Source organism: Folsomia candida, unplaced genomic scaffold, assembly GCF_002217175.1.
Source record: "Folsomia candida strain VU population unplaced genomic scaffold, ASM221717v1 Fcan01_Sc008, whole genome shotgun sequence".
Classification (NCBI taxonomy): Eukaryota; Metazoa; Arthropoda; class Collembola; order Entomobryomorpha; family Isotomidae; genus Folsomia; species Folsomia candida.
In genome coordinates, this window is record NW_019091200.1 from 4,965,530 (window position 1) to 4,980,515 (window position 14,986).

The 14,986-nt window shown below is 32.9% G+C and overlaps 1 protein-coding gene across 7 annotated transcripts in view; it reads left to right on the forward strand.

The window, feature by feature from the left end:
* Window positions 1-14,986, forward strand: part of LOC110852868 (high affinity cAMP-specific and IBMX-insensitive 3',5'-cyclic phosphodiesterase 8A) — a 78,817-nt gene that overhangs the window by 32,274 nt on the left and 31,557 nt on the right. For all 7 annotated transcript variants that reach the window (XM_022101006.2, XM_022101007.2, XM_022101005.2 and 4 more), the window contains one exon: window positions 11,079-11,263. In XM_022101006.2, the coding sequence (XP_021956698.1) occupies window positions 11,079-11,263 (185 nt within the window). The remainder of the gene's footprint in view (window positions 1-11,078; window positions 11,264-14,986) is intronic.

The following is a 14,986-nucleotide window of genomic DNA, read 5'->3' on the forward strand; positions in this document are numbered from 1 at the left end:
TTCACCTGTTTGTGGTAAAGCATCACGGCAATTTGCTTTCGTGCTCAAAGTGTGAAATCGGTGGAATTTTACCAGATCGAAACTTTTCACGTTTACACGGCTGAGGTACATATTTGCTTTTTAAGGAGAGTTTTTCGAGTTTATAAGCAGGTAAGATCAAAGGAAAATTTTGGGGGAGTATATTCACGTCGAAGATAATAAAATTGTGAGATACATTTGAAAAAATCTGGTAAATTGAATACATTCTTAGATACTATATTTCACGTCAAGGGAAATCCAATTTTGGAAAAAATTCGCACAAATCTTGCAAATTAAACACATTTCAAACAATAATATTTTTAGAATGAAGATTTTGTGCATATTCACGTCAAGCTTAATAAAATTTTGGCAAACATTCGCAAAAATCTAGCAAATTGAGTAGATTCTAGACAATAATACTTTGAGAATGGCGTTTTTTTTGCAAATTTAGTAACGTCTCTAAATGGAGCGCTATTTTTTTTGCAAACCTGGACACTGACTTATAGTATTATTGATATTAAGTGGCAAATCTTTCTGTTTTTGACATCTTGAGAGAAATTAAGTGCAACACAAGACGATTTTTTGCACATCTTCAACTCCGGAGATAAATTTGAGCTGAGTTTGTTCTAAAATAATGTGCTGAGATGAGTAGCACCCTGAATCTTAGATATGACTTAAGTAAAATTAATTGATTTATGGCTCGATTTATGTTTCCACAAATTTTCTTATTTATTTATCGTCCGCTTCACCTCACGTAAGGAGGACACTTGTCAACCCGATAATAATTAATTAAGGGAATTTAAGTAATTTAATTAAGTTGACAAGACCACACCACAAAAGTGGAACGTTCATCACAATCAAATCGCGAATGTCAATCTGTTCTCTGGTCGCAATCTCGACTGAATTGAGTTTGTCGTCTCATTGTCAGTTAATTAATTAATTTATGTGTGTTCTCGTTATGTATTCTCGTGAGGTTAAGAATTTGGTTGAGTAACGTTTCAAGGTTGATTTGTTGGTGGGCGTGGGCGTGTAGTAAAGTAAATAAATAAAATAATGTGGGTGGGAAATAAATTCAGGTATGAATAAAGTGTAAAAAATAATAGGAAATTGTAGATTTTGAAAAGTTGGAGGAATTTCAGAGAAGGAAAGGCTTGGAATTTGATTGAGTGATTTAATTGTTACAAATTGTTCTATATTTACAATTTTTTTAATTTGATGAATTTTCGTACCGTTAATAATTGTTTTTGGTAAAAATATTTTAATAATTGTAACAGATAATTTTCGAATATGTCAATGTTTTGAAATCTGATGAAGTTTCGAATATGTCAATGTTTTGAAATCTGATGAATTTTCGTACCGTTAATAATTGTTTTTGGTAAAAATATTTTATTAATTTTAGTACAACAGGTAATTTGAATTTTCGGCTTGTGTACAAATTTAAAATTTTGAAAATTATTATTCACTTCATTCCAATTTTTTTACGACAGGTGGTAAATTTTTATAGAAATTTTTGTACGTATTTTTATATCGTATGTACATACATACGCCTTTGATTTCTGAATAATATTCCCATTGTCATCTTTACGGCGTGGGTTAGGATTTTGTTTTCATGTTGCGAAATCTTTTTTACCTTTACTTAAATCCGTTTCATTACTTTTGAAAGGTTTCTTGTTCTGGAAGAGCCTTTGTTTGTGCAGATTTCGAATGGATTTTATTTTTCTGTAAAAAAATTGCAAGGTTTCTTGATCCATTTTCTTCTGAACGTAATAAGCTTATCCTCCACCGTTGTTGGGAAAAGTTGGGGGGAGAATTGTCGGGGTATTATTGTCCGCAAATTTAATCTCACATGGACATAAAACCGATCACTCTATTGTTACGGTTGGGTTCTTGGTGAATGTCACTGTTAGATCTTTTACATCCAATTTATTCAAGCCGTGTAAGTTGTAGGCTTATTTTATAAATATATGTAGCACTTGGAATAATTTGGTAAAAATGTACCAACAACGAAGACAATATGAACATGTTGACTTTGACAATGGAAATTTTACCAACTTTTACCAAACGTTTTTACCATGTGATAAAAAACTCGACCTGGAAAATTCGGACAACACATCGATTAAATACTCGTATTTTCAACTCATTAAATTTATAAAGCCATAAAAACATCGTTTACCGGACGATTTACCACGTACCAAGATTTACCAAGACTGTTACCAAATCGGTACGTTTGAGTAAAATAAATATAACGTAATTAACCATTACCATTCGGTATTTACTACTGTTCTTCCAATATTAATAGTCGCAATTTCTTGGAAAATTTTCTGAGAGGTTATTTGGTTTGGTTGCTAATTGAAAAATAAATAATCTGCCAGTTAACCTTTCAGAATTTTCTGCGACTAATAATACTGGATGAACAGTAGTACCACGAGTTCCTTATCTGTTATTACTCGGTAACATTAATAGTATTGAAAATTCGTCTCCCGGCAACAAACTTTCCCCAGCTTATTTAGTGTGTCCCGTATTCCTACGGGTGGAGACTGGAGATTATTTTGTTAAATTGAATAATCTAATAAATAATAATAATCCCATGAAAGGGATTCATCCTAAATCTGGTGGAGCCCAGAGGAGGACGCATTTGTGAGAGAGAACAGAAGCACTTGAATCGAGTCTCATAATGATGTGATGATTCCTTTCTTCTGCTTTCCTATTTATTTACGGATCATGATCATCATTCGACCGAACGGATGATGGCGATGACTGGAATTATTATTTATTCAAGTAAAGGATTTATTTAGTCAGGCGGGTTTCACGGGTGAAAGAGACCTGGATCATGAAACGTTAAGGACACGATGACGACGCGTGGACAGAAGGACAGGTGCTTAGGATACGTACACCGATATTTTGTACGTATTTGTGTGGGTGGTTGTGCTTAAAACTGTGGGGAAAGTGCACTCTTAAAAATGAGATTGTGAAATTTTTGGGGGCAGAGTATTATTACCAAATTGGTAACAATTACCAAAAACCTCTACCAAACTGTCAACAAAATTTTTGTGACAAGCATAATCCACGAAATTCAGATTGAAATTGTGTAGGTGATCAAAAGAACAAAATTTTGACAAATGATATAAATTCCGCCCAGTAATAATCTGTTTTATTACCAACCTGGTAATAAAGTAAGACTTCCAGAATAATAAAAGTCTCTATTATAAGCTGACAACCAAACGTTTATGACAAGTATCATTCACAAAATTCAAATTCAAATTTAAATTCTGTAGCCGATCTAGTTCTTAAAAAAATCTAAAAGATAATAACCATTACGCGTTCTCAGTAGCAATCCATTTTTAAGAGTGTACCTTCTGTCAGAATGCTGATAATTATTCCTCGAAAATTGAAAACATGTTGATTCACTATTTCGAACTCAGTTGTCAACTCTCTCGAAATTTCGCTTGATACCATATCTCGCTCGTCTCCTTCCCATTTACTCGACAGCCGTTGATAATTCCGCCCTTACTGACAGCTCATTTGATTCCAGTCTTCCAGTCCTGAATTGAATTTGCCCTCGTTCATTTTGTTATGCGTATACTCCTTTCTCCACGTTTCCGATGACACACAATTCTAAATACTAAAATAGGAAGGAAATGTCCAGGTGTCGAAATTGTATAGAATTTGATAGTATGCAAATATTTGATTTTGCGAAAATTTTGCGAAATGAGGACAACTAATTTTTGCATATATGTATCCGTGATTCATGTATAGGTTAGTTAGTTGACAGCTTTTTTGCGTCTAAAGAGATGGATCACGATCGATACTTTGTGTACATACGTGGACCGCCATGTAACCATTTTGCTCGGGAGAGAGGACTAATTTCCTTTTCATTTCCACAGAATTCATCGCAGTCAGTGTGTAATAATGATGTTGAAACACGCCATAATAATGATTATTAGAGAGTAGGAAGCTGTGTGACGCGCTGTATTTGCTGGGGCTCTCTTGCGTAATAAATAAAGGTATCGCATCACACAAAGCAAATAAATAGTGCTGAAAAGATATAGATTTTAGGGAGTGAGCTAAATATGTGCAAAAATATTTAGCACAATATAAATAAGTGGTAGCGTCATTTATTTCGAATTGAGACAGATTTAGGGAAATCTATTTTTGCGAAATGAGAACATATTTTTCCTGTTGGTGTATTTTTTTTGCAAAAAAGAGAGAGTGATCTATTTTTCTCAAAATTTTTCCTATGTATGATTGAAATTATTATATCGCCCGGTAATAATATTCGGATTATAATTTCAAATTAATTACGAGTTTTTTTAAGTTACTTTGCGCTTCAAACCTATCAAATCAAATCTAATCTAATCTAATCTAATTATTAAAATATCCACAAATCTAATCTAATCTAATTATTAAAATATCCACAAATCTAATCTAATCTAATTATTAAAATATCCACAAATCTAATCTAATCTAATTATTAAAATATCCACAAATCTAATCTAATCTAATCTAATCTGATTATTAAAATATCCACAAATTCTCTAAATGGCTTCTTACTTTAACATTTATTATTTTTTCCGTAATTCATACAAACCTTGATAACTCATATATTTTACGTGGCTACGCCACGCTACGCCACGCTAAGCTTTATAACAAAAATCATCAAAATGCAAACGTTACAAATTTTATCTACGTCAAAGGCGTGTGTTGTTTATAATTTGTGCAACAAATATTTCATCGATTTAATACGCGATTTTTTGAATCAGTAAATAAATAATTTGCAAAAATGATGTAGAAACTTGAACCATTTTACAAGCACAAATGAGCCATTATTTTTCAAATAATTAGGACGTATTACAAAGTTTTTGCGAAAAAAACGTCGCACAAAATCGGCACGTTTTTCACTCAGAAAATTTTCCAACCTTGTTGCCACATCATTTAGTTTCGTATATTAACAAAATCTACAAAGTTGATAAAGTTAGCTGCGAGAATTTCTGCATTTATTGCTTGATAAATGAAATGAACTAGTTACGTATACTTTGGGACACGGGGTGGTTTTCTATTTTAGTTTATTTTCTGGCAAGGCCGAGAGAGAACTTGAGTCCGGGTGGGATAATGAGATTGATTATTTGTCTGTGAGGTGAAAGTTGCAGGTGCGCGGAGAAAGTTCGTTGCTTCGTAGATGAATAATATGTATGTACAGTTCGTGGTTGTTTAGATGTGGTAAAATTGGCCTGATGAGATGCACGAGCGAAAGTTAGTGACGTCTTAGGACCGAAATACGTATGCAGGACAACTTTTCCTTGTAAATAAAGGGAAAATGGGAGAGAAAGTGATTAGATTTCCTATATTAAAATATTACTATTTTCCTTTTTTTAAGGGTAAGTTGATGAACTAAGGGCTGTTTTGTATCAAAGACGAAATAGATTTCAAATTGGGTGGGAAAGAAATTTTGAAAATATGAAGTTTTTTTTAAATTTTGACAAGTTTTTATTAAATACATTCAAATATAATTCCAGTTTCTGATTAACGAAAAAATGAGGATTTAGAGTTGGATAATTTCTGCCGAATTTTAAAAACTGGAAAAGTAAGATTCGAATTTCTTCACTTCATGCTTAATTTTAAAATGTTGATTACTTATTTATGCATGCCTTATTTGAAAGATCGCTGTGTATAAAAATTGAGATACATTTTCATTTCGAAAAGTTTAGTATATTCGACTGAATTTTGACTTTAGCAAGAAGAAAAATGATAACTACGAATATCATAAAATTGATAAAATAACAACGATTTGAATACAAAATTAGGAAATATGAATAAAAAATGAATTTCTACTTTCCACAATTTGTGGAAACTACAACATCTGCTCGGACACACTAAATAAATTCATATCGATTTAATGCCTATGACTTAAATTTGAGGAAACTGGAGACTCAAAATAGTTTCACACAAATTTACCAACGGCGTCCGAAAATCTAAATTTAAGAGTTTTATATGAGCCATGTACGTGGGTGTTTTATTATTGATTTTCAAAAGCACTGTTCCGCAGTGTTTCTGACCAAACTTTTGATGAAATAACAAACTTCAAATACATTTAGATGGCTGTGTTTTTTTCAGTTCTGTAGGTTGACCCTAACCCTAGCAATAACTCATCAAAATTTACCTCGAAAAAATGCCAAAATTTACAACTTGAGTTCATTATCATCCGAAAATCGTTTCACCCTAATGTCTTTCTTTAAGTTTCGAAACGCGTAATAATTACTAGGGGCCTACTCTGGACTGTACGGGAGGTGGTTTATGACTGTGAAGCGATTTTTGTCTGCAGCAGCCCTCGCAAAAAGGCAGGTATGAGGTGGCGCTTTGGCGTGCAAAAAATTCACCAACTCTTTTCTTTGATCCCACGTTTCTCTTCAACCGCAGCACGCAGCTCCTTCTGGGTTCCTGCATACGCGGCCCCATTTATCGTAGTATTTTTAGCAAGAAATTTGATAAGCAGGGGAACTATGGTATCCTTGAAAATGGTCATCATAGATTTTTTGGCAGATTTGTACACTTTTGCTTTCATGGGCAGTGGCGACCCCCCCTGCTTCCTTTGCATGAATTATTGTTTGATCACCGGGTCATAATAGTGAACCTAACTAACATATCCAACTACTAAAATATGAAGCAGGTTCCAGTTTTCATCTAAAAGCTCAAAATTTGCATTGCAAAAGTCGACTCGATCGAGTTTTTGAGATGGCAAATGCAATTCTGGTACCCAACGGGCGGAAACCATTTTCATAATGAAGTCTTCAGTTAACATGGAACAAATTGCTGGGTTTCGGACACCCATCTCATCTGTTAAATAGGACAGTTTCAATCGTGGATCTCTCATTATTGGTTCCTCTAGTTTCTGGAGCCTTTCTGTGGAAGAAGCGGATTTTGGGCGTCCTGGCGACTTTTTGTCCGAGACCTCTTTTCGCCATCATTAGAAATTATTGACCCAATTTATAGTGTGCATTGTGTTGGGCAGTTTTCAACGTAAATTTTAAGCATACGATCATAAATCTGCGACACGGATTGCTCCTCCAGCATTAAAAATTAAATCACACTACGATATTTAATTTGCAAATCTGACATTTTTTCCGTCGAGGTAAAGTTTGCTGATTTATTGAAAGTGTTGATGTTAACCTAAAGAACTGAAAAAAATCACAGTTTCCTAAATGTATCTGAAGTTTGTCATTTCATCAAAATTTTGGTCAGAAACAGTGCGGAACATACCTTTTGAAAATCAATAATAAAACACCTACGTATACATAAATCTCAATCGGAATGAAACTTATTCCAAAAAAATTAATATGAAAGGAAACCCGAAAAATTACTGTACTATTTAAAAAAATTATGTTGCTACAATAATTGTAAGAATTATTTTTTTGTACATTCACGAAATGCACAGTTATATTTTGGACGTGAGATAATGTTAAATTTGAAATCTGCGAAATCTGATAAATGTCATTGAGCGATTTAACTTTGTGCATATTTTGACGCCGGTAATGAATTTTTGAATATAATGCTCTGGCGCAGAATAAATCTGGAGATTAATACACAATAGGGAATCGGATACGTATTTAATGGACATTTTTTATGAATTTTGCGCACGAAACTAACTTGCTAATTAGAATTTAGTTTATTATTACATATGTGTTTCATACATGAATTTTGATCACATTAGAAATTCAGATTCCCAATCTTGTTGCCAATAAACCTGCACGCAAAATAAGTTGACTTCAAAATTATTTTCAATGGGTGACAATAATTTCCGTTAAATTAGCCTTGTATATCGCTCGGGTCTTAACTACCAAATTGGTAAAATATCAGCTAGGTAATATATTTTTACCAAATTATTTAGTGTGCCACAAACTGTTTTCTCAACTCGGTACCCTCTAATTTAAGCAGTCTCTATAAATTAGGGAAATAATGGACAAAAAATAGATAAGTAATGATACAAGGGGAAAAAGGGGTCGGAGAATTGAGATTTTCAGTCTGATTTATTCCCTCGGTTTTATTTCGTTGGAAGAGAAAACGCAAATAACGAGAAGTTCATCGGTCTGAAAAATTGCAGAAAGCGAGCTTCTGCTGATTAATTGTGTTGTTCTTGTTCTTCAGATAAATAAATTTCGCAAAGGAAGAGTAATTCATGGTAATAATAGAGTTGCACAATTTTAGGTCTGGTTTATGTAGGAGCTCATTAGTAGGCACATTTTTTATTTTGAGTTTGTAAATCTAGCCAATTTTGTGGTGGATGAGATATTTTTGTAAAGTAAGGGTTTGGGTTATTTATTTCTTTAATATTTTCAAATCTTGACAAAATTTTGACTTATTTTATTTTCGAAGTTTATATTTTTGGTGATACATATATGTAATGGTTTAAAATTCGGAATTTTCAAAATTGTGCTTAACTTTTCAAAATTTTACAAATTATGTTCTTGCAAACTATTGCAAAATAAGCAGGTATTTGTGCAATTCACAATGAATTTATTGCCAAAATTTCCTTCGTAATTTTGCAAAAATATGGGAACATGTGCAATTACAGAGTTTTCTGGATTACAAAAATCCGACTGAATTGTGGATCTGGCTTAAAATATTTTTCGATTAGATCAGATGCAAAACAGTGTAGAAATTTCTGTAATAAAACACTTATTATGTTTCACCGTTGAGACGTGGAGACTAGAAAAAGATATTATTTTCCCTAATTTATGAGTCCTTAGGGTATAATTTGTCTTTATTTTGGGATAGGATGTGATGCAGCATGTGCATATTTTTAGCTAATGAGAACAAGAACAGTGGAATATGCATGAATCCAGATAATAATTTCAGTCTTGGCTCATACTGGAAAAGTTTGTTGGTCTTAAGTCCGATTTGCAAGGCTTGTTGCCCGGGTAGTTTACTTTTCGGAGAGTAGGGTTTCTAAACATAAGAAAGTTTTGTTTGTAAAAATGAGATTTTTTAAAATGATTTTTGAAATTTTAACTAGGCATTTGCATACATATGAATAAATTACTGTTCGTTCACGATTAATGTGCAGTAAAGTCCTCACTATTTTTTAAAAGGTCAAATGGTCAAAATTGCTAATTGCCAAAGTTAGAAAATCATGTATTCTTAAAAAAAGTCATGGAAAATAATCATCCGCCAAATAACCTTTCAGATTTTTTTACTGCGTATTAATTTTGAACGAACAGTAATAATTTAAAAAATCGTATGTGTAGAACGCAGTTCAATAAAAATGAAAATAAATATTTTGACTAAAAATATACCATAAAAATACTGCATTTTTCCTTACACACACGTAAAAATGAGTACACATTAATATCTCAAATTGCGTAGGAGTACCTAAAATAAAACTACAGATTATTTATGTCTGCATAAAAAACCGGGTAAATTTCAACTTCGGTGGCACCCTAGCCGTTTACAGTTTCCATTTGAACGAAACCACCCACCCACGATGCCCGATATCATATCCGAGTCTCATTTTCACGCCGTTAATATAATCCTGCCACCGATAAAAATCTCCACTTTACGATACACAACAAGACGAAATAAACTCCGGTCTCGGGTATGGTTTCATTCCCAGTTATTTTTTTTATCCCCGCACCAGGTCTTATCCAACCATCATGTCTTTCCTTCCGATCAGATCGACTCGAAATTTTGCATGCATTTACTCATGATACGTTTTGATACACAAGATTTACCAGAGATGACAATAACCCACCGGTATCAAGAATTTTTCCACACGCTAAATAATTTGGTAACAATTTATTACCGGATGGTACTCCTGTAAATGGTTTGTTACCTTTGAGCGATGTGTTCCGAGAGTTAAATACAGTAATAAATTTGTATTTACTATAATTTGCATCTCGTGTTACACCAACCGGTAATCTTTATCCCTCTCTAAAATTAAAAATTTTCATAACTTCAATCCACGACGTTGTAACTTCGCAACAAAAATCCAAAATATTCATGACATGAATTCACGAATTATAAATTATTCACTTAAATGCTAATATTAATTCAATAAGGGTCAACCACATTGGTAGCGATTTGTAACCGACAGGTATGAATTATTTCACTTAGAATCGTTTTCTTACCAGGAGTTGAATAGTTTGAATTCTCCGAATCATTATTATTTTGAGGGATTACAAGAGTAAGTAGACCGATTTTTGGACCGATTTTCGAAATATAATTTGAATCTTTAGGCAATTATTATCTGAAATTAATTATCGAAATTAATAAACAGACGTAAAAACTCCCTAGCTCGGGCCATATTTTAAATTCCTTGACTCAACTCTGTCTTTTCTTTTCAAGGAAAGGAATGCATATTGAATGAAATGAGAAGCTTTTACATTTTACATTTCGCAAAAAAAGCAGCACGATCGTCATAAATCGTAAGTAGAATTTATTATCGCTGTCCGTCCGTCGAGCGAGTAAAGTGATCCTGCTGCCGTTATTGGTTCTCATCTCATTTACATATGTGCACGGGAGACCGGAAGAAGGGGATTTTAGCAAGAATTTTTACTTTATAGTTTTCGAAATATAAACCCAGTGCAGAGATAAATGTCTCAGGTTGAAAGTTTAAACTTGATTTTTGGACGTTTTATGAGAAAAATGTGGGGAATATTTGGGTGATGATTTGGCATTGGCAGTGGAGGAAATAAGGATGATGAAATGTTTATGAGGGATTAAATTCCTGTTTGAATTTTGTTATAGTTTTGGAATTTTTTTTCACTTTATATTTTTTTTTGCTTAAAATTTTTAATTTGCAACTAATGGAAATAGATGAAGAATCTATCTATATTCAATATTATTAGGTTTAAAATAGAAAAGTGTTCATCCGCTTTAAGAAGCTACGCGAGAAATGTTGGAAATAGAATTTACTGAAATGCTACAAAATTAGCATGCAAATCTGTCAATTTTTTGCACCGAAAATACAGGAAATTCAATAACATCACAAAATTGTTTTTTATAAGTTAAATTAAATAAATTTTGTGTCAATTGTAATTTTAAAAATTATTTTTATTACTTTGTTTCAGACGGTGGTGGAAAATCGTCTTTAAAGTTAAAATTTTCGTCCCCTGAGGAAGATAATATTCAACCGTGTTACTCCGGAAGTGGATTACCGATCACGTTTCGAACCCCGTCAAATACAAATATTGTTCTCAACGCGTCCTCCAGCTCCACCCCTTTCGTCAGAATGATCGATCAGCAGAGATATTTCGTAAGTGATCCGTTACACTTATTTAGATTTATGTGATTTTTGTAATATTTATAGCGATCTAAATACGTTAACTATTAATTATGAACGTTTTTTGGGAAGTTTACAAAACAAAATTTTTAATTGCTTAAAGTTCAAAATTAGATACACAAGGAAATTGATTTCCAAATTTAATACTAACTTTTTACGCAATTTTAAAGCTTAAATTACATTTTGGGACATTATACAGTGCAGTTTCTTACATTCCGATTAACGCACCTCGTAATTAAATAACTGTAAGTTTACACGCAATGTACATTAATAAATTGTGGATGTGAAACCCAATGCAACATTGAATAAAGGCTTAAGTCCGGTATTTATAAACCCCCAAATTTTCAAACGTTTCTACAAGTTTGCAAAAATAAGTCAGACTAAAAAACTTTTGTAAAATTACCCACATCAAGGTCACTCGTTCTTTTATTTTACAAAAATTTGTAAAATAAACCGGTCATAAGACCAATCCAAAAGGAATTTCAAATAATATTGACCGTGCAAAATTGAACTGATTTTAGAAATGAAACACAATTTTTGCCATGATTTCTACACAGTATTGGCAGATTGTCACCTTTACAATTGTGAATTCGCATCCTTCCTCATCATTTCCTAAAATTGAAATGAAAGTGAAAACGAATCGTTTGTTATCACCACATTACTCGATATTTCCACTGTGCGTGCATGGTCCGGTGGTCACGCGCTTTCACTTTTGTTTCTGGGCTGAGGGGACCGTTTTCATTAAAGTTTGTAGAGAGGAATAATAATGATGGCGATGAGGATACTTCTGGTCGATTAAGTCCGTGAAAGTGAATATAGTTGGTTAAATAAGTCCACTTCAGGAAATGCGAGGCTGTGGGTTGTGGGGGAGAACACTCTAAAAAAGCTTTACCGAGCGGTGACAAAACCATTAATGATTAATGTTTTCTATGCGAAAAGAACGATCCTTTAGTTAAATATGAGACTAGGTAATTTAAAATTTGTGAATTTATGACATGAATAGTTTTTATGATTTGTTTGAAAACTATTGCCAATTGGAAAGTTTGAAAGCCATAAACGTAATTTATGAAAATGTTTAAATTCGTTAGAGGGACAAAGATGTTGAGTTGTTAAAGTTTGTTGAAGTATAGTAGTCCCTGTATGTAAATTTGTTACCGGTATTTAAATTTCAAACGGCAGTAACACATCGCCTAAAGATAACAAACCATTTACCATATTACCACCCGGTAACAAATTGTTACCGAATTATTTAGCGTGTAGAGAGACATCTTTGTAGTGGTTGGTTATTGTCATCTCGCTTCTTTCACTGGTTGAGAAACGTCCCTATCTGAAAGGGAAATGAGACTGGGAGAATGGGATCGTGGCCATTTTAGTGTTATTTCGTATTTAATGTGGCTTTGGTCTCGATGTGCCAGCCAGCCACGACCCGATCTCATTTATCGACTCGCTTTTCCCCACAGAGTTCAGAATGATCAAAAGGATGCGTTTACATAATCATTAGGACAGAATCGTTCGTCCAAGTTAACCCGGCACGAAAACAAATGAGAATAATGCCTTGGTTTACGTCAACTTTGTAAATTTGTAATAACGCAATTCACGCGGATGTTGGTAACTTCGTAGAATCCTTAAATTTCTAAACCTTTGCATAAACAAGGTCATAAATATGTAAATTTGTATGTTTTGTAAGTCTTTCTTTTTGTAATCTACTATACTAAATTCTGTAAAATTTTTGGCATTTTTGCGAAGATTACGAAGGAAAAGTACACACTTGTTTAATGCTCATATACAATTTTATTACAGTATACTTTGTAACAAAAATTGTCACCTCTGATAAATTTTGAAAATCGGTAACTTTGCATAACTTATCCAGTTTACAAAATTGCGTGATGATTGGATTGCATGCATGTATCAATTTTACGTAATATACATATTTACATATGTATGCATAAAATGGGTACATGGAAATTTTAAGCTTTGTGATTTTTTTATTGGTTGATTGTGGCGAAGTTTACGTCGTGCCCCGTGTCGTGTGTATTTGTGGTTTTCAGTTTACATTGTCAAACATGCAGAATTTTGTAAAGGTTATGCATAACCAAAAAGTAAACCACAAAGGCAAACATATCATGCCATTTTGTCAACTCATTTTTAGCCTAAAAAAATTGTCAGTGCTAAATTGCAAGCTTTTGCAAAATTGAGGAATCAGTTCATTTTGCACAGTGAAGTGGGGCTATAGTTTACACAATCTGTTTTCGCTTTTATTTTGCAAAAATGGAAACCAGATTTTTTCAAATATTATACTCTTCAAAATAAAATGGTTATTACATAGTCAAAACTTAAATCCAAATAATGGGGCTAAATTTCTTCACAAATTTCCTACGTGGGTGTCGGTTTCCGGAAAAATCTAATAAAATTCCCACATCCAAAAAATTAGGACACATTTCGAATCTCGATTACTACCACTATTTAGAGGCAAGTTTTCTATAATAAATTGGATTCTCAAATATTTTACGAGTTTATAATTACATACACACCTTGACTTCACAAGTTCCATTTCCTACTCATTTTGCCATAATTTATATCCAATTTCTGGTTCTCCTTGCCTTCAAATGTCACGTCATGACATGTCACTGCTGCTGCTGAATTCATTTCATTCCAACAAATTAAAGTAACATGACCATTTTTTTGCCACAATGCTGACCACATCACTACTCACTCACATCTCAACAAAATGGCACAATTACACGCAGCAGCACGTAGTAATTTATGTATGGAGTGAATTACGTAACTAATAAATAAACAAACAATTGATGATTTGAATTTTACGACATAAATTTATTATCGAGTTTTATTCGAGGAAAAAGCGACGTCAAGACCAAAACAAGATGAAATTTGATGGCAAAGGTCAGTTAGTTAGTTGGTTGGTTATTAAACAGTTTGCATTTCACAGTGCAAAAAATGGATTAGTTGATGCAACTTTTTTTTAAGGGGGAGGACGTCATTCGTGCATGTAATGTAATCTGTAAAGTTATATTTCTAAGTAGATATTTTGTAGGTAAACAAATACAGACTATTTTTAAAATGTGCTATTTTTACAAGAATTTCGTAAGTGTTATGAACTTGAAGTGAGAAGAGAACAAAGTTTTCACCGATTTGAGTATTACCGACCTGGTAAAAATTTTGTTACCGAAAGATGACCGTAATTGTGTGCTATTTATTTTGACAAGAATTTCATGAATGTTATGTATGCTCGCGAAGTGGGAAATTTTTTTTACCAATATAAGTATTACCGAGTTCTGGTAACAATTTTGTTACCGAAGGATAATAGTTATTCTGTACGAAAATTCAAATTTAATACAACGCTAGGCTCAAAATTCTCACATCAAAGTGATTAATTCGACAACTATTATTATCATTCGGTAACAAAATTTGTATGAACTCGGTAGTGCCTACACAAATACAGTCGGTGAAAATTTTGTTACCACCGTAGCATTTAGAGTGTAGAAGTTTGTTTACGAAACCGAAATATGGAGCGTACATAACAAGAAGTTTAATTTGTCTCTCCAATAATTGCAAAAGTTTTTTTCTGGTTTTAGATTATGTTTACAAGTTATAAAATTGTTGTTATAATTAGTCCAGGGAAACTTTGATCTTTGTCCTGCGTGTTTTTATTAGATTTGAAATAATTTTCTAAAACAG